General features: G+C 50.9%; 1 protein-coding gene and 1 non-coding gene across 14 annotated transcripts in view; one reads left to right on the forward strand and one right to left on the reverse strand.

The window, feature by feature from the left end:
• The window catches only part of TACC2 (transforming acidic coiled-coil containing protein 2), a 227,728-nt gene that overhangs the window by 115,663 nt on the left and 91,507 nt on the right, over window positions 1-20,558 (forward strand). For all 13 annotated transcript variants that reach the window (XM_070470314.1, XM_070470321.1, XM_070470316.1 and 10 more), the window contains one exon: window positions 12,292-12,426. In XM_070470314.1, coding sequence (XP_070326415.1) covers window positions 12,292-12,426 — 135 coding nt within the window. The remainder of the gene's footprint in view (window positions 1-12,291; window positions 12,427-20,558) is intronic.
• Window positions 10,870-10,976, reverse strand: LOC139036167 (U6 spliceosomal RNA). The gene has a single exon (XR_011488899.1). It is a non-coding gene; the product is annotated as a U6 spliceosomal RNA (small nuclear RNA).

Consider the following 20,558-nt stretch of genomic DNA (forward strand, 5'->3'; position numbering starts at 1 on the left):
AGCCCCTTTTCCCCAGGCTGAGACCCGAGCGTCCCTCTGAACTCTTTCGGCCACCCTTGCCCCGGGTGTCACTACCCTTCTCAGATACCTGTGAATGATCTGTCTCAGAGGCCCTCTCTGTGAATGGATCAGCTGCGACCTCCGGAACCACAGCACCCAGCGCGGGCCTGGCCGGCCCTTGGGTGATGTTGCTGAGCCTGAACCGGGTTAGAGGGGAGTGGTGGGGAGGGCCTCCCCCATCTGCTTGGGGGTCAGTGTGTGCTGGCCACCTCGCGCCGGCCTGTCTAGGGGGGGCAGGCCGTCCACTCCTGCTGTCCCGCTGCAACAGTGTCGAGCAACCTCTTCACAAACTGGGAGGAGGTTTGCCTCGTGGAGGAGAAATGTCAGGATGGGGTTGACCCAGCAGGAAGCTCTAGGCCAGAAACAGATGCTCTAAGGCGGCTGGCTGCACGTTGACATCGAATTCTGAGTGTTTCTGTTACTGGTGGGAGCCAACCATAGTTCTTATGTGTGAGTTTAACTTGTTAAAGAGAAATCTAGCTGGGGAACAAGACCCTCGGCACCTAAGGAGTATGCAGAAGCTTCTAGGGTGAAGTCAGGCCTCACTGTCCTCCTGCTTGGCTTCCTCCCCTCCCCCATGGTGCTCCCTGGCCCCCACCGTTTTTATTTTATTTTTAAAAGTTTATTTATGTATATTTATTTTTGGCTGCACTGGGTCTTCATTGCTGCATATGGGTTTTCTCTGGTTTTGGTAAGCGAGGGCCACTCTCTAGTTGTGGTGAACGGGCTTCTGGCTGCTGCGGCTTCTCTTGTTTCAGGGCACAGGCTCTAGGGTGCCAGGCTCTAGGGAGCTGCGGCTCTTGGACTTGAGAGCCCAGGCTCAGAAGTTCTGGAGCATGGGCTTTGTCGTCTTCTCCGACCAGGGATCAAACTCGCGTCTCCTGCGTTGGCAGGCGCTCTCTTAACCACCGGACCAGGAAAGTCCTCCCACATCACTTTAGCGAGGCCGAGGGACCTCCAGCTGCAGTGGGAGGGGCTCACCCTTAGTGGGGCCTGGAGGGGGCTGAGATCACCCTTATTCAGAGCTCCAGGGAGACCCGGGGCTGTGGGAGAAGAGGCTACGGAAGGACTTGGCTGGGCGGCTCTCCGGAGAACTAAAGTCCACTGGGGGTGTTACTGGTGTCCCTAAAGTCCCCTCCCTGCCCCGAGACTGTGTATTTTAAATGGCTTGTCCAGGCCCCACCATAGTCCAGTGATGTCTGTTCTTCAAGCTCCCGCTGAGGGCACTTTCTGTGGTCTAGGGGCAGTGCAGACTGCTCACTGTAAATGCTCACAACACCCCCAGGACGGAGGGGGTTCTGACTGCTCTGTTACAGATGAGCAGACCGAGGCTCAGAGACACCAACATGTTCAAGGACATGTAGCTAGTGAGTGGCAGAGCTGGGCTTTGGAGCAGGTCCAACTTGGCTACCGAGCCCGGTTCTGAACTTCCCCACTGGCTGCCTCGAATTGGCTTCCTTCCTTCCCCTATGCTGTGGAGTCCTGCCTCCATCACTGGCCTCTCTCAAGTCCAAGGAAGACTGTAAAGAAGCTGTGTCACCTGTGACCGTGACCAAGCGTGAACACAGAATGCAGGAAGGAACCGATGACTAAGTACTAAAGACTGATTACATCCATACTGAGAACCTGGCCAGCCCTCTGGCTTTATTTTCCCGTGGAAGAATTTGGTAGATCTCTGTGTCGACTAGCGATTTTGGTGCCTTGCCAGTGTGATTGGACTTTTGTCCAGAGTCGTATTGTCCTATTTTTACGGGAAATTGGTGGGAAAGGGGTAGTCCATATTTAGGGCCATGCTTTTCCGGATTTTGTGCATTTTATTGGTGGTATTGCTGTTTCAAAGCACAAGAAGGCTATGATGAGCCTGATGTAGAAAATGCTTGTGTTAGATAAACTTCATTTGGGTGTGCGTTCTAGTGCTGTTTTCTATGAATTCAACATTAAGGAATATATATTGTGTGCATGCCTGCTAAGTTGCTTCAGTCATGTCCATCTCTTTGTGACTCTATGGACTATAGCCTGCCAGGCTCCTCTGTCCATGGGATTCTCCAGGCAAGAATAGTGGAGTGGGTTGCCTTGCCCTTCTCCAGGGGATCTTCCTCACCCAAGGCTCAAACCTGCATCTCCTGCATTGCTGGCAGATTTTTTTTTTTTTTACCACTGAGGCATTGGGGAAACCCCAAGGAATATATATAAAGTTATATTAAGGAATATATATTAACTATATAGTAAATACAATGTTTTAAAACAGAAACTCACATAAAACAAGGTTATATTTTGATCGGTTGACAAAAGTACTGTGACCAGTGGTTCACAAGAGCCTATCCCCTATATTTCTCCTAGGAACAGCGGTTCAGTGTTTGCTAACTCAGTGTCTACATGACTTTATAGAATGTAATTACTGCAAATAAAGAGAATCAACTGTACTTAACTTCGCTGCTCTGTGGGAGTAATTAAGAAGGGCATTCTGGGTGTGTGGTGGTGGCTTTTTAAACCTCAGAAATGGCCCTGCCTCCTCACCCCATCTGTTTTCATTTCTTCCTGCTGCCATAACGAAACATCCCAGACTAGGTGACTTACAAACAGCAGAAATTATTGGACTTCCCTGGTGGTCCAGTGGTTAAGACTCTGAGCTTTCAGTGCAGGGGGCATGGGTTCAGTCCCTCGTTGGGGAAGGCCCTGCGTATGCCACGAGATGCAGCCAAACAAACAAAACAGCAAAAAGTATTGCTCACAGTTCTGGAGGCTGGAAGTCCACGGTCAGGGTGCCAGCTCGGTTCGAGTGAGGGCCCTGTTCCTGGTTGCAATGTCTCACTGTGCCCTTACAGGATGGAGGGGCCTGGGGAACTCTGCAGGGTCCCTTTTATATAGTCTCTAATCCCTTTCATGAGGGCACCACCCTCATGGCCCAGTCACCTACTGAAGGCCTCACCTCCTCATGCCGTCACCTTGGGCGCTGGGATGTCCACATAGGAATCCAGGGACACAAACATTCAGACCATAGCATCACCCAAGTTCCCGTTCAGAGCAGGGACAGGAGAGGCAGGAGAGGTGAGGAGAGGCAGGGAGGGGAGAAAACAGCAGAGGGCAGTCTGGAACATCCTCCTTGGAGTTTTGCCACCCCGCCCAAGCAGGGTTGGGACCTTAAGTTAAAAAATTAAATTTAAATAAAAACATGTTTAAAAAATTCACTAAAACAAGGAAAGTGGGGCTAAAGCATTTTCTTTAAGCCCCTGGAGAGAAAGCAGAGCTTTCTCCCTCCTTTCTGCCACTACTATTTCTTTGGCGCTGGATCTTTCCCTTTAAGAACTCTTCTTTCTGAATAAGAACAGAGTGGACACCCTGGTCCTTGCAGCAGTTCTCAAATACAATGGACATGATTTCAATGCTCACCCTTCCCGCCCCTTAATTAAAGCCACAGGAGGACATCAGACTTGCCCCTCCTCGGGGAATAGCCTCTGAACCCGCTATCAGTGGTTGGGCTTCTGTTTGGCTTCCCGCATCCCGGGGTGGCATAGAAAGCCAAGCCCAGATCCTCTGGAGCATTCTACAAATGACTAGATTGCCTGTGGCCACTTGTACTCCCATCTGTTCAATATTTTCTATTTTTTTTAATAAAGCAGCAGAATTGCTTTTCAATTGAAACCATGCAGCTGTACTACCATTTGTTAAACAGTAAATCAGGGCACCCTGGTTACATCTGGGAACTCTGGTGCTTTTTCCATTGTCAGGACTCCAAGCCGTGGGGTCTCTTTAGATCTTGAGGACTGCCTGGATACAGCTGGGAAACTATTCACCTGAGTCATGTCCACGGGGTCCAAAGGTTTGCATGCCTCGAACCTGGTTCCAGCCCAGGTTTCTGCCCCATTCCTTGAGTGTCTGATTCAGGAGGTCTGGAGAGGGCCCCCCTGCCCCGACAAACTTTGCATTTTTTACACGTTCCCAGATGCTCCTGCTTCTGCTGGTCTGGGGTCTGCAGTTGGAGAACTGCTGGGTAAGGTAGTCGTGTCCAGATGCTTTCTCTTCACCTGTCAGGCTGTTCACAACTCCTCAGGGTGGGGAACTCCTGACCCAGCAGCTGATGTCTGAAGTTTCTGATTGATCTCTGACTTAAGACGGGAGAGCCCGGGACGGGGGTGAGTCATGCTCTGTGTGACAGCCTCTCCAGAGTTTCCCGATTCCGAAACAGAGCTTCAGAATTTTCCAAAGTTGAAAGCACAGGGAATTCGTAGTGACTCGCAGCTTCTGTTGTTCCTCTCGCTCCAAATAGTGCAGTTTATTTTGGTTTCCTCTGTTTGTACTGTAATTTTTTTTTTTTTGTCTTTCTGCTGTAGATGTGCCTGAGTGGGTTTAACTACTTCAGAAAGGTCAGCTGAACCTTTGTTTAGGCAAGTACCTTGTTAAAACTGAATGATAAATTGGGACTATTGTTTTTTTAATTTAGAAAAGGAATCACCTAAGCGTCCCTGGTAGCTCAGAGCTTAAAGCGTCTGCCTGCAATGCAGGATCCCTGGGTTCAATCCCTGGGTCGGGAAGATGCCCTGGAGAAGGAAATGGCAACCCACTCCAGTATTCCTGCCTGGAGAATCCCATGGATGGAGGAGCCTGGTGGGCTACAGTCCACGGGATGGCAAAGAGTCGGGCAAGACTGAGCAACTTCACTTTCAAGTCTCTTCTGAATAACGGGATTCCTTTACACCATTTCAGAGGCACATGTTGAAGGTATTTATATGCTCTTGAGACAAATTTATGTAATCAGTACCCAGCAGGCTGAGTCACTTGGATGCATCTATATATTTGTTCAGAACCTTTGAGTTTCCAGTGTCGAGCTGGGTGCTATTAAGTTGAAGCACATGAATTACCATGCTGGCAACTGTCAAAATATTGGCAATTTCATATGGTTCAAAGTAGCACAGAATCTTGTTCTTGGTCTCGTTTTTCATGGTTCTGGAGCTGCTTTATGTCACAGATAGGTTTTGACTTTCTGAATAAGTAGTTAAATCTTGGATATCTGATATCAGCTTCTGGTTGGTCCTCTGAATCTGCATCTCTGCATTCTCTGTAACCATGCAAGGAGTCTTGCACCTGGAGAGAGGATGCAAAGGACTGGGAAAGACAATGGTGGGAATTAATGGGCTGGATGGTCCAAACCAGATCAAAGCCTCTTGTGGTCTTGGGATGGTATTTACGACTTTTCCTATAGTTAATGTTTTCCTTTCTGATTAAGTTTTGCTTCAGCCAAGTTTAATAGTAATTTCTCCCCTCTGAGCACAGACTCGCTCTGTGAAAAGGGTATGAATGTGCTGGGTCGCAATTGACAAGCCAGCTCAGGGTTAACATGTGCGAAGCCAGCCTACAGCCGGCTGGACATCTGAGGGTCAGTGGTGTTTAGGGGCTGTTTACATGCTCATGTGGGCTGCTGCTGGCGACTGGAGATCTCTTGATGTGCCTGCTTTGGAGTTTCCGGTCAATTTGCAAGCCTCTCTGGGCACCTCCTGATTTTGGCTTGGCTGCTTCTCAGTGGCTGTGAGGACGTCCTGGGTCTCCCAGCTCGGCGACTGCTTGTAGCAAACCCCAGGCCTCTGTTGGACCGATTGTCTGGTGCTTCTATGGACAGAGCACAGCTCTCCAAGCCAGCAATTTCCAGTTGCTTTTTTTCCTTTGGCTTACATCGCACTTTCAGTCTGAGCTGAGTCTTGGCCTTAGCTCTTGTCCTATTACGTGATCGTGTGCGCTTGGGGATTCAAGAAGAATAAAATCAAGGGGCCTGCGAGGAAGGGGCTATTTTGCTAATACCTTCCAGATGGCGATGTGAAATGGGAGATAAGATGCTGCCGCCCATCTGGCCCGACAGGATGTGATACACGCCGCTCATATCTTTGGGGCTGTTATCACCCTCCCATGACAGCCAGGGTCACTCTGGTGTTTGTCCTTGGACAGGGGCTTAACTTGGCAACATGAGCTGCTCTCCGAAATGAAATCTGCTATCAGGTCAGTGGGGGGTCTGCCAAGGACTCAAAAGCCCTGAACAGGGACTCAAAAGACAACAGTTGGTGACAGCAAATCACTACAGCTGGGCCTGGAGGCCTGTCTGGCTGCACGCAAGCCCCGAAGCATCATCCTCTGTGTTCTCTGGCTCTGTGCGGGCAGAGACTGCGTCCCTCGTGCTTACCGGGACCAGCTGTTGTTAGTGACGACCTTGGTGAGGGCTGCATCAGTGACGGCCAGCCCTGACCCATTAGTAGTGGTTCCCTAGGGGTCTGTGTTGAGAAGGATTCAGAGGTCTCGTCCAGCTGGGCCTCTCAGGAAAGATGCCTTGATCAATAGGCCATTTCTCTCTGCTAACAGTATGGTGAGTTTATTTGCCTTTTTGGGGGTTAACTCCTCTTTAAACAAAAAAAAAGGAGGCAGGGGCTTAAATTAAATCAGCGTTTCCTCCATCTTCCAAAAATACAAAAACTTGACAAGAATTTGAATTCAGTTTCTTTGTTATTGCATAGGAAATATTGATTAACTCCTTAAATGGGAAAAGGGATTAGTGGACTTTTACAACCGGAAGGGCCTTCATAGTCCTATTCCTGCCCTGTTTTATAAGGACAGAAGTCAAGGGCAAGTGAATGTAAGCGCCTTGCAGGAGCTGGCTGAGAATGCATTGTGGACCCCATCTCAGGGCGCTGCCCTCCTCCATGCTGGGCTTGGCAGCTGTCCCGGAGTTCCCACTGAGGCTGGGAGTGGTACTGGACATCAGAAAGGACCCGACTCCCTGGGGATGAGGTCTCTAAAACGAGTCACTGCTGCTCATGGGAGGCTGGAGTGGACAGGAGCTGGCAAGGGAAGCCTGGTTAACTGCTCCTCATCTCTGCTCCAGCAGCATGGCCCTTTGGCAGCTCAGGAGGCTTTTCTGGGGAAGGGGAGCGCCTATGGAAGCTTCCCCTTGGAAGCCAGAACCAGGGCTGGCTTCAGGGGCATGTGACTTGGGCAGTTGCCCGGCGCCCCGTGCTTGGTTCAACACTCTGCCATCACCCTTTTGGAATGCAGGGCCCTGCGTTTTCACTTTGCTTTTATTTGCATTCCTGCAGCTTATGTTGCCAGTCCCACCTCAAGCTGGTTGCACTCTGGGATTCCAAGAAGAGAGGACAGTTGTCCCGCTGTCGGTGGCCCGCGTGTTTGGGAGGCCAGGGGCAGGAGGGAGAGAGCTGCTTGGTGTTTTGTCCTTGCTCCCGGCCTGGCTGTGCTGGGGGCTGGAGAGACCACCGTGGCCGAGACTCTATCAGAGAAGAGGATGAGTTAGTAGGAAACATCAGGAGATGCAGATGCCAGGCCCAGCCCAGCCCAGCAATGCAGGACGGGCATCATTACCCCTGCTGGGGGTTGGGAGCACTTCCTCGTTTATGGGGTCAGCTAGGAGGGCTTCCCAGGTGGCGTGAGTAGTAAAGAACCTGCCTGCCAATACAGAAGACACAAGAGATGTGAGTTCGATCCCTGGGTTGGGAAGATCCCCTGGAGAAGGGCATGGCAACCCACTCCAGTATTCTTGCCTGGGAAATCCTGTGGGCAGAGGAGACTGGTGGGCTCCAGTCCATAGGGTCACAAACAGCCAGACATGACTAAAGTCACTTAGCACAGGAGGGGATCTGAGAGAGGTAGGCGGGGATTCAGGGGCAAAGACACAGAGGCAAGAAGCTCCCAGGAGCCCCCAGACTGGCTTGGTGGGGTCAGGACAGTGACAGGGTAACCCTGGGAGGGAACAGCAGGCTGATGGAGCCCCAGTTTTTGAAGCCCAGGAATTTCACCTGCATTTTGTTAGGTGTAAGATAGTGGAAAGTGGGAGAGGGCTTCTGGCAAGGAAAGGACCTCATCAGGACTCTAGGTGGGGCATTCTGGTGTCTGGGGGAGATGGATGCAGGGGATGAAAAGCAGGATGTGCCGGAGCCCCCTCAGACAGCCTGCTGGCCTGGACCAGCAGGACAAAGAGGGCAGATTCCGGCAGGAAAAGGGAGGTGACTCAGCACATAGGGCGATGATGGTGGGAAGAGTCCAGGACAGCTTCAACTTCTGGTCCAGAGCCTGGATGGCTGGTGGGGCCAGTTGCCAAGATGTGGAGAAATTGGGGGAGGGGGGATAGGAGGGAAGAGGGGGAGTTCTGTGGGGTCGGGAGGCATCAGTAGGTGCCCATGTGCCAGAGCTTCAGTCGTGAGTCACTGAGCCCTTCCCTGTTGGGACCTGACCTCCCCGCCTCTGGGGTTGGGCCAAGGGCAGGCTGCAGACCAGGAGGGAGGGGTGCCCCTGTTCTTAAGAGAGCTGTTGAGTCATTTGTTTGGTGCTTTTAGCTGATGGGAACAGGCGAATGCAGGATGGGTGTGGCCCTGGTGATCAGGTGCCACCGGAGTGAAGGATGGAGGGGGAAGGCACCCTGGTCTCCAGGCCAGAGAACTGAGGGAACCCCAGGGCGTTCTCAGGGGCGGGGACAGTCAGCCTCAGGGCATCCTCATCACAATGAGTTGGCCTTTGTGCTTCCTCTGTGGGCCTGGCCTTCTTCTGAGCCGGCAGAGCCTGCCCTCTGCCAGTGTTTTCGAAGACGGAAACCTTTCCTTGCACTTTGATGGGAGTCCTAAACTGCAGAACCACAGACCATGTCACCTGTCCTCAATTTGCATTAAATAAGACACTTCACAGCAAATAGAAGGAGAAAAAGTGGAAGCAGTGACAGGCTTTATATTGTTGGTCTCCAAGATCACTGTAGATGGTGACTGCAGCCATGAAATTAAAAGATGCTTGCTCCTTGGAAGAAAAGCTATGACCAACCTAGACAGCATGTTAAAAAGCAGAGACATCACTTTGCTGACAGAGGTCCGTCTAGTCAAAGCTATGATTTCTTCAGTAGTCTTGTATGGATGTGAGAGTTGGACCATAAAGAAGGCTTGAGTGCTGAAAAGCTGGTGCTTTCAAATTGTGGTGCTGGAGAAGATTTGTGCCCTGGACTGCAAGGAGATCAAAGCAATCAATCCTAAAGGAAATCATCCCTGAATATTCATTGGAAGGACTGATGCTGAAGCTGAAGCTCCAATACTTTGGCCACCTGTTACAAAGAGACAACTCATTGGAAAAGATCCTGATGCTGGGAAAGATTGAAGGCAAAAGGAGAAGGGGCTGGCAAAGGGTGAGATGGTTGGATAGTATCACCAACTCAAGGGTTATGAATCTGAGCAAATTCTCGGGAGATGGTGAAGGACAGGGAAGCCTGGCGTGTTGCAGTCCATGCGGTCACAAAGAGTAGGACGCGACTTAAGCAACTGAACAACAGCAAAATAGGATCTTCAGGGGGTGTGCAGGGGAAGGGGCCCGGCCAGTGTAGTTTCTTTAGAAAATAAATTTTAGACTAGGAGTTTGGGTTTGTGAGTAGCCTGTTCACTGTCAAGAATAGGAATAAAACTTTCCAGATGATGAAATGGCTTTCTTAAGGAGTTTAACAGCCCCCAGTAATTTGCATTATTCATTTGAGTCGTTTCTTTATGAAATACCTTCCCATGTGGCCCTAGTGGTAAAGAATATGCCTGCCAATGCAGGAAATGCAAGAGACGCAGGTTTGATCCCTGGGTTGAAAAGATCCCCTGGAAAAGGAAATGGCAACCCACTCCAATATTCTTTCCTGGGAAATCCCATGGACAGAGGAGCCTGGTGGGCCACAGGCCATGGGGTCACAAAGTGTCGGACGTGACTGAGCACGTACATTTACAAAATATTTCAGCCACTGCCCGTGTTGTTACAAACAGCGATTTGAATGGCGGAGGCATTGTGCCATCTGTAACCCCACTCTGCACGTTTGCTGGTCCTGTCCACGAACTCATTATAATTTTTGTTCGCGTGTGGATTGCCTTGCTGTGGACTTACCCGGGGTCATTATTCTCTGGTCTGTTTTGCTCCTTGTTTCCGTGAGGCCCAGGGGCGAAGGTCTTGTGGGTTCCAGCTCTGCTCCTGCTCCCCAAAGCCTCTGTGGTCATAGCCCTTTGGGACCCCCTCCCGGCTCTTCCTCTGCCTGTCTGAGTGCCCACTGGGGGTGGCCCAGCTAGACGTCGGGCGGCTGGGATGACTCTTGGCAGATCCGGCCCCTGTTCTCAGGGAATTCAGTCTCCCTCGTGGTCTTCAAGTCCCTGGTGATGCATGTCACTGAGGAGGAGTTAGGGGCTTCCAGGTGTGTGCTGGGGAGTCCATTAGAAAGTGGACGTGGAGGTGGCTCAGGATTCAGAGTCTGGGTTCACATCCTGGCTCCGCTTCCCACTCCGTGACCTTGGGCAAGTGACCTCACCTGTCTGAGCCTTAGGTTTTTTAAAAAACTTATTTATTTTTAATTGAAGGATAGTTGCTTTACAATGTTGCGCTGGTTTCTGCCGTACATCAACATGAATCAGCCTTAGGTATACGTATGTCCCCTCCCTCTTGACCCTCCCTCCCACCTCCCACTCCATCCCACCCCTCCAGGTGGTCGCAGAGCCCGGTTTGAGCTCCCTGCGTATGTGCATGCGTGCTCACTTGCTTCAGTGGTGTCTGCCTCTGTGCACGACCCTATGCACTGTAGTCCCGCAGGCTGCTCTGTCCATGGGGAGTCTCCAGGCAAGAATACTGGATTGGGTTGCCACGCCCTCCTCCAGGACATCTTCCCAACCCAGGGATGGAACCCACGTCTCTTACGTCTCCTGCTTTGGCAGGTGGGTTCTTTACCACTAGCGCCACCTGGGACGCTCTTGAGGACCCTGAGTCATAGAGCAAATTCCCACTGGCTATGTATTTGTTTCCATTCTAGTCTCTTCATTCAAAAATATCAAACGCTTCACAAGTTTGTGTGTCGTTCTTGCACAGGGGCCATGCTAATCCTCCCTGTATCATTTCAATTTTAGTGTATGTGCTGCCAAAGCAAGTACTGAGCCTTAGCTTTGATCTCTGTCGAGTGAGGATGATGGCATATGACTCAGAGGTTGTTGTAGGGGCGCCTGAGGTTACGTATGTAAAGCTCCCAGCACAGGACCAGGCCCACAGGGTCAGGCACCTAGAACAGAGCCACTCACGCCTGGGCATCCAGGATCAGGCATGCAGGACTGGGCATCAGCCAGGTTGACTTGCTGCTGTTTTTGTAGCTGTTGATGAGTGAAGACAGGCCAGGACTCAGAATTGCTCTCTTGGGCAGGGGATGGGGCTCCACACCCGTCCTTCAGGCCAGGAAGCCACCTTGTAGGTGGACTCGGAGGAGGTGGAGATCAGCAGAACCTTGACACGAATGGCTGAGCCTCCTACCTTCCTGCAGTGGGGGAGCTTCCTGCAGGAACTCACGCCCACAGGGAAGAAATGAGTCCCTGCCACGAGGCTGTGAAACTTGTAACCTCAGCTTCGACCTCTGGCTGGGCTTCAGGCTCTTGGTGCTGAGTCCCTTCTAATTCCAGCCCCACCCTGGACAGCCGAGAGGACAGCTGGAGAGGCTGGGAGGGCTGACCCTCCCTGGAAGTCTGTGGGCGGCATTGCTCATCTTGCTTTTGCCAGAGGGGGAAATGAAAACATCTTCTGAGCTCTAGGCCTGGTGCCTTTTGGCTCCAAGGGCGTGTTTGCAGGTGGCCGTCCTTCCTGCCTTCCCACCTGCTGACCAGCCTGCACTCCCGGCGTTTCCCTGTGTGTCCAGCAGGGGGCACTCACCCATTGAACCAGGGACAGGGCTCTGCTCTGAAAGGCCTTCACCGGCGAAAAGGCATCCCGAAAGGTCCCTGCTGCAGTTTCCTTGATTACCCATCAGCCGCCCCACCTTGACTTTTCTCAGCCTCAGATTTGGTGGCGGCAAATCCTGGGGAGTTTGCAAAATTGCATTTTAATGTTCAACTCACAGAGATTCACTGCTTATTAAAAAGCGATTAGAAATGATCCTATGAAACACACACACAGAACTCAAGACAACTCAGAGTGTTCTGACACCCCAGCTGCTCCATCAAAGAAACCCCAGGTTCTGCAGCCTCCGTGGGGAGGGGGATTCACGGCCTGGCCTGGGGGCTGCTTCACTGGAGGGTGCACCCCCCTCCACCGTGTCTAAGCAGAGGCCTGGGAACCCTGTGGGGTGTCCCGGCCAGCAGTGTGCTGGGTCTTTAAATACCCCACGCCAATGTGTGGGTGGGTTGGGAGGGGTGAGGGGGGCTGATGAATGTGCCATTAATGAGCCGAGTTCCACTGGGAATAATTCTCCCTTTGTGTCCCCAGCACCATCCCAGCTGCTGCCCGCGTGGATCTCACTGCTCCGGCCTCAGAATACGCATCTCTGCCTTCCGCCCCAGCTGGTGATGGAGTCGAAGCTTCCGTTCCCTCCTGCCAACGTCTGGCCAAGGACTTAAGCAGGTATTGTAGAGAACTCTCCCTCCTAGCTGCCGTCCCCAGAGAGGAGGGGCCTGGCCGTCTCTGCCCCATAAGCCGTGGGGGAGCTGCATTTAGGAGGGTGCCAAGAAGGTGTTGACAGTTTGTACCCATGATGCCATGTATGATCGTTTGGCCTGTGGTTGATCTTAAGTTTGCCCTTGCGAGTAAACTCTCCGTGTAACTGTGGGGATGCCCTGTGTAAGCACTGGTGTATTAGCATATTCCAGAGAAACAGAACCAATCGGATATATACTCACATATCCAGGCATAACTTATTTTATTGTGCTTTGCAGATAGTGAGTTTTTTACGGAGTGAAGGCTTGTGGCAACTCTGAGTTGAGAAGTCTATTGGTGACATTTTTCCAACAGCGTTTTTTCACTTCATGGTTCTGTGCCACATCAGACTTTCTCACTACTATATATGTGATTATGATCTGTGACTAGTGATCTTTTTAATATTTACCTATTTTATTTATTTACGTGGCTGCACCGACTCTGAGTTGTGGCATGTGGGATCTTTAGTTGTGGTATGCAGACTTTTAGTGGTAGCATGTGGGGTCTGGTTCCCTAACCAGGAATGGAACTCCAGGCCCCTTAGCCACTGGACCACCAGGAAGTGATCAGTGAGTTTTGATGTTACTCTTGCAAAAAGATTATGACTCACTGAAGGCTCAGTGATTAGCATTTTTCACTGATTAGCATTTTTAGCAGTATTTTTTTTAATTACGGTATATACATTGGTTTTTTTACACATAGTACAGCACACTTACTAGTCTATAGTGCAGTATAAAAATAACTTTTTTGCATTGGGAAACCAAAAAATTCTTGTGACTCACTTTATTGTGATACTTGCTTTATTATGGTGGTCTGAAACCAAACCTGTAATACCTCTGAGGTCTGCCTCTTTAGCCTGGAATAGGAAATGGCAACCCACTCCAGTATTCTTGCCTGGAGAATCCCATGGACAGAGGAGCCTGGCAGGCTACAGTCCATGGGGTCACAAAAAGTCAGACACAACTGAGTGACTTAGCATGCACTGCCTCTTTAGAGAGAAATTTATTTTAAGGAATTGGCTCATACAAATGTGGAGACTGGCAAATCCAAGATTTGCAACGCAGGTCAGCAGGCTGGAGACCTGAGGAAGAACAGATGTTGTAACTGGAGTTTAAAGGCCACGTACTGGCAGACCTCCCTCTTCCTTGGTGGATCTCAGTCTTTCTGTCGTAACGCCTTCAACTGATGGGTGAGGTCCACCCACGTTATGAAGGGTAATCTTCTTTATTCAGAGTCTACTGGGTTAAATGCTATTTTCATTGGAAAAGTCCCTAATGCTCGAAAAGACAGACGGCAGAAGAAGAGGGCATCAGAGGATGAGATGGCTGAATGGCGTCACTGATGCAATGGACATGAACTTGGGCAGACTTCAGGAGATGGTGAGGGACAGGGAGGCCTGGTGTGCTGCAGTCCATGGGGTTGCACAGAGTCGAAGAGGACTGGGTGACTGAACAATAATGACTCATCTAAAAAAATACCTTCACAGTGACATCTACAGTGGTGTTTGACTAAATATCTGAGTAGATGGCCAAGTCATAGCTTAAAATTAACCCTCACAGCAAGTAGTCAGAAATGCTGTTTCTATGCAAAACAACTGATGCTGATTAGAAACTTTTCTGCTTAGCTACTGAGTCCTGTATAGAATGTTCTGTTCAAGAACTTGTGTAGAGCTAAACACAGCTGGATGTGTTGAGAATGGGTAGCCTGTGACCTCAGAAAGTCTACTACTGGGGAGGCAGTAGGTGGGGATGGAGCTAGTCCAAGTCCCTCTTTTCTGGATGGTGCATCTTGGAGTAGAAGCTCTTTCCCTCCCATCATCTCCTGAGATCTACCTGCCACTCTGTTGGTGTGGAGACCCAGACAGATGGGTGGGATAATTCATCTGCAGCCCCCTCATCTCCTTAGTGGCAGAGCAGGAACCTCGTCCTGCCCCTCCTGGCTCCAGTGATTACTGGCCTCAGACTGAGCGAGAAAGGTCTGGGGAGCCCGGCTTCTGGTGGTGAGATTGCATGAGCATTCATCCGTGGGTGTTTGGGGAGACCCTCTTGGTTTGCCTTTGGACATAGTAGGTGCTTGATAAAAATGTATTTAAGAAAGAAGTAAGGTTCTTAAATAGTCTGCCCTTTAGTTTCTTAAAAAGTAAACATACATCTACCATCCGATCTAGGAAAGCCACTTTCAGATGTTTATCCATTAAAAATGAAAATATGTGTCTACCTAAAAACTTGTATGTTTACAGCAACTTTATTCATAATCACCCCCAAACTGACACAACCCAAATGTCTACCAGCTGGTAAATGAATAAACAAATTCTGGTCTATTTATCCTATAGACTGCTGCTCAGCAAGAAAAGAAACAAACCACTGATTCATGCAGCAAAATAGATGAATCTTAACTATATTATGCTAAGTGGGAAAGGTCAGACTCAGAAAACATGTTATGTGAGTCCATTTATTTGATATTCTGGAAGAGGCAAAGCTGTAAGGAATGGACACCATGTTGGTGGTTGGCAGGGCTGGTAGCTAGGTTTGGGATTTGACTACAGAAGGCCATGGGCGACCTTTAGGGGGTGATAGAAATGTTCCATGTTTTGATGGTTGTGGAGGTTACATGACTGTATATGTCAAAGTTCTTGGAACTCCACATCTGAAAATGATGAATTTCACAGTCAATAAGTTTTATCTCAATTTAAAAAAAAGTTATGACAGCCCATAACTGCCACTCAGGGTAGCCTCTACCTTTAGGTACAGCTTTTAAAAAAGTAAAATTTGAAACATTAAAAAAGGAAAAAGAACCAAGCTTATCCAAGGGCTGGAGTAAGTTTTTGACGAAATCACACACACACACACAAAAACTGCACCAAAAACAACTATGTCATCCAGACTGTGCTGTTAAGTACAGTCCGGTACCTAGCCCGTCTGCTCAGGGTCCCCTCCCTGAGGTCACCTGGGTTCCACATTTTAAACCTCGCACAGAAGATACATCTGGTTTACCTCACCCCTGGGGTTTGTTCCTTGGAGCCAGTCTTCCTGGGATGCTTCTGAATCTCATTCATTCATGCATGTGAGGGTTCAGTAGTATGAACTTGGGGTTTTCTGGGCCATAGACAGGCCCTGCCCCTGTTGCTCTTACGGCTTGCTGGGGAAGACAGCTGAGTGAGCAGTTGCGAGTGGGTCAGAAGAGGGGTGCCAGGTGGCAGAGGAACCTCTTTCCATCTGGGTGGCCAGGGAAGGCTTCCCCAGGGGAGGTGACTTCCAAGCTGAGAGCTGAAGGCTGGGCAGACTTAACTATGCATGGGCAGGGGAAAGTGCAGCGTCTGCAGAAATCTCGGAGATAGAGACGAGAGCAAAGCTGAAGGGTCCTGTCGAAGCTGGGCCTGTGGAGGAGGCGCGGGTGGCCCAGGGCACAGGCAGCTGGTTGTCTCACCCTGGCTCATTGGAGGGATTGGGGGGCTTTATCATTTTTCTTGGTGGAATTTTTTTAAAATATATTTCTTTTTAAAAAATTTTCTTTATTTAATATTTCTTTATTTTTGAGCGTGCTGGATCTTTTTTGCTGTGTGCGGGCTTCCCCAGTTGGAGGGAGTGGGGGCTTTTCCCTAGTTGTGACACACGGGCTTAGCTGCCCCGTGGCACGTAGGATCTTCCTGGACCACGGACGGATTGAACTTGAATTAATAATCATGTGTCAGTATTGGTTCACGAATTGTATCAAATGTACCGTGCTATTGTTAAGGTGTTAATACTAGGGGACACAGTACGCTTGTGTAAATGGGAACTCTCTATTCTATCGTCTCAGTTTTCTGGTAAATCTAAAACTATGCGTAAAAGAAATCTATGAGGACTTCCCTGGTGGCCCAGTGGTTGAGGACCTGCCTGCTGATGCAGGGGACAATAGCATGGTACATTTGATACAATTCGTGAACCAATACTGACACATGATTATTAACTCAAGTCCAGAGTTTATTCCGATTTCCATATTTTTTTTTCCCCTAATGTCTTTTTTCTGTCCCAGGACCCCATCCAAGACATGACATGATATTCAGTCTCCATGTCTCCTTAGGTTCCTCTTGGCTGTGACAGTCTCTCAGACTTTCATGTTTGTGGCGACCTTGAGAGTGTTGAGGCAGACGGGCCAGGTGTTTTTAGGATGTCCCATAGTTGAGATTTGTCTGACATTTTTCTCCTGATTAGAGTTTTGGGGTGTGTGTGGGGGGAATCACAGAGGTTAAATGCTGTTTTCAGCACATGATGTCAAGGGTGCTTACTCAGCGTGGTTTATGTCTGTTTGCGTTGACCTTGATTGTTCGACTGGGGTCGTGTTTGCCAGAGTTCTCCACTGTCAGGCTTCTCTTTCCCCTTTTTCCATATTGTCCTCTCTGGAAGGAAGTCCCTGTGGGCACAGCTCAAGACTGGAGCGTTGTGCCCCTTCTTTTATGGGGGTCATCTATCAGAATTTTTTGGAAATTTATATGGGAGATTCGTCTCTTCTCCCTCATTTATTCATGTATTCAGTCATTTATTTATATCACTCTGGACTCAAGGGTATCTATTTTATGAGTTATACAGTACAATACTACTTTATTTGGTTACTCAGATTGTTGTTCCAACTCTGACCACTGAACCGTTGGCGCTTAGGGCTTTATTTTAAGAAGGCCCAGAAGCCCCAGGGCAGGCAGAGATTTGAGCAGATTTGCACTTTTGAAGGATCTCTCCAGCTGCTTGGCAGGGCAGGAGTGGTTTCAGGGCGGATCAGGGCCCCCAGGATTGGACGGGACCAGGGGCAGCTGTGGTCCCACCACCCTAAGTACATCTCAACTGTGTCTTCAGCGTTGCCAGCTCCACCCTCCATCCTTTCCATGGCTGCTTTTTACAAAAGCACCCTGGCCTGGATCCAGGGATCCACATAAATCCTGTCTTTTTGCCTTTGCCAGGTCCTTGGAAGTTTTCAAAGCAAGTTTCAAAAATGCACAGATGAAAATTTCATTTCACTGAGATGGAGGTTGTTATGCAGGTCTAGGTTAGAGTCTGAGGTCCCCGCTGGTCTCATGATTCAGAGATACGTCCTTCATCAGTATGATTTCGAGGTTTACCTGGTGGCTCAGTGGGTAGAGAATCTGCCTTCAAATGCAGGACATCTGGGTTCGATTCTTGGGTCGGGAAGATCCCCTAGAAGAGGAAATGGCAACCTACTCCAGTATTCTTGCCCAGAAAATTCCATGGACAGAGGAGCCTGGCAAGGCCATAGCCCACGGGGTCACAGAGAGTTGGACATGACTGAGCAACTAAACCACCGCCAGTGCCCGTTTCCAGCCAGGCCTCTCTCGCTGCAGTTGGTACACGCTCTTTTCGTGTTTTCTTTATGCTCAGGCAACTGCAGTGGCTTTGTCTTCCCCTCTTTGGGCTTGGAGGGGACCAGGAGGGCCAGTGAGACCCGGCCTCTTAACAAAGAAAGCCGAGGGCACGTCTGATTACAGAATCGACAGATGTTCTGTTCCTGCAAGCACGCCGGGTGACTTCCTGCAGCCTCCTCCTGCTTCTGATGGCTGCTGTGGAAATGATGACATAAACCCACATTTCCAGTGCAAATGGCTTTTCTCTGGGGTTTTCCCACCCCACCCCTCCCCCATGCCCATTGCTAATCATTAGGCTGCAAGCCTCAGGGAGAACAGATGTGACTTTGACAGAGTCCAAGGGAGGGGAGGAGAAAAGAGAGCTTCAATTTCTCTGCTTCCCAACCCTGCCCGAAGCAAACAGCGCGTCCTGGGAGGGTCACTGTCCACCAAGGTGGCAGCGCTCGGACTGGCCTTCCTTGCTCCTGCAGCACGGCCTGTCTGTGGCCTCTGTGCTCAGCAGACACTCTGACCTACTAAAGCTGTTTGGAAGGCGTTATGCAGCCATTAATCGAGCTTTGAGAGGCTGCAGCCAGGCACAGAGTCTGAAGATCAAGCATTTCCAGGAATGCAGGTCCAGAGCCCTCGCTCTTGCCAAGGCAGCCACCGCTGACCGCGGGTTTTGGGGCCTCGGGGGGCCTGTGGCAAAGAGCCTGCTGTGTTGATGCGTGGGGCCAGGCAGACGCGAACCTGAGTACACATCAGAGCCGACCTCCCTCTCTGCCTGCCAGGGACAGTTGTCCCTAAGGAAACAGTAACTTGGAAGCCTGGCCAGCAGCCGCCTGGACGGCCCAGAAGGAATGAGACGGGGGGAGGCAGCTGAGCTTCTTTCAAGGAGAAAGCTGGTTCCATGTTGATGCAAGAAGGCCAGGGAACAACACCCCTGAAAAATGCCACCCTGAATGCAGCCAGGGGTTTGGGGAGAGGCCGGAGGTCTGGGCTCACCAGGGTGTGTGGAGAGATGTCCCCACGCCCTGCCTGCCATCGGCAGCCCCCAAGAGCTCTTGGCTCTCTGTCAATCCTTCTCCTGGATTTGAGCGCTTTGCCCAGCAGGAGAGGGAGCAGAAAGCCCTGCTCCCTGGCCCCACGTAGGATGGTCTCCTCCTCCTGCCAAGTCTGAGGAGTGAACCCCTTGAGAAATACTGCACATCCTTGCACGCAGAGCCAGTTCGTTTGTCCACTCACAGCTCAGAGGTTAGGTGGTGGTGGTTTAGTTGCTGAGTGGTGTCCGACTCTTGTGATTCCACGGACTGTAACCCACCAGGCTCCTCTGTCCATGGGATTTCCCAGCCAAGAATACTGGAGTGGGTTGCCGCGTCCTCCTCCAGGGGATCTTCCCGACCCAGAGATGGAACCCACGTCTCCTGCATTTGCAGGCGGATTCTTCAGCGCAGAGCCACCAGGGAAGCCGGTCAGGACGATGCTTGGGTTTGCTGATGCTGAGCCACTGCGCCAAGCAGACTGGGGTCTGAGCCGGCCTCACCGCCCATCGCAGCCACTCCTGCCTGTCAGACCCGCTTCTTGCAGGGCAGCCTGGACGTGGCTGTTTGCCAAGCAGACCCCATCCTGGCGGGACCAGCAGAGGCTGTCTGACCTGCGCCTGCCTGGCTTTCAGTCAGTCTCATGAACAGGACCCCGTGTTTGTGAGCTGCTTGGCTTCCCAGTGTTTGCGCAGGTGTGTCCGGGAGCCCAGGGAGGGAGGGAGGCTGGTACCCCCTCTCCAAACGCAGTGCAGCAGAAGGTGAACTCCCCAGTCTGGGCGGCGCCCGCATGGAATGGGCAGGCCCTGTGCTCCAGCCCTCAAATTCTTCTCCCCATTCCTGGGGGGAGACGGACAGCGGGCCACCAGGCAGCGCTTCCCTGACCCTGCTTATTGAAGCAGAGCTGGGAGACCCCCGCTCTGGGCTGAAGTCCCAGGACCCTCTCCAAAGCCTGGAAGGAAGTCTGACCTGATTTGGGGCTCAGTGAGGAGCAGGGGGAGGCCTTGGGAGTTTGGGGAGCCAGTGAGGGCCTGCCCAGCCCAGCTTCTGTGTGGTGGGAGGGGTCAGGGCAGCGAGAAGCCTGCAAGCTCACTCCCCACTCCTAGTGGTGTCCTGGACCCTATGTTAGGTTGCCCACCGCTTTATAATTGTAGATTTTGCATTTCAAGGAGCTGCTTTCAAAAAAAAAGGGCTGCTTTCCTTCCAAACCAAGGGTATGCATTTGAGCCCTCAGACCCAGCAGGAGGTCCAAGGGGGGCTTGCCAGGAGCAGGTGGAGAAGTAGACCCCCAAATCGAAGGAGGAGCCAGGACAGAGACAGGAGCCCGGGGAGGTAGGGTGGGAGAGGGGCTCCTTGTCAGGACATGCTCAGCTCAGGGCCCCCCATCTCCAGTTGTCAGGGCCTTTGTTGGTGAGTACATTTCTGTTACACTTTGACTCAGGAGATGACATCGCAGGCCCGATGCTCTCAGCGGCAGGACGGGCTGAGTGCTCTGAGACTCAGCGATCCTGTAGTGTGTCTTCTGCTTGGTTTCTATGCGTCTGTCCGTCTGGCCATCCCCCATCCAGTCCTCCATTCATTCATGTCCATCCACCCACTCAGCACACACATCCTGGGTGGATTCTGTGTCATAGCCGTGTGTGACTCGGCGCAGGGGAGGGTGCATAAAGTCGGAGAGATGGGCTCCT

This window comes from Odocoileus virginianus, chromosome 7 (genome assembly GCF_023699985.2).
Source record: "Odocoileus virginianus isolate 20LAN1187 ecotype Illinois chromosome 7, Ovbor_1.2, whole genome shotgun sequence".
Lineage (NCBI taxonomy): Eukaryota > Metazoa > Chordata > Mammalia > Artiodactyla > Cervidae > Odocoileus > Odocoileus virginianus.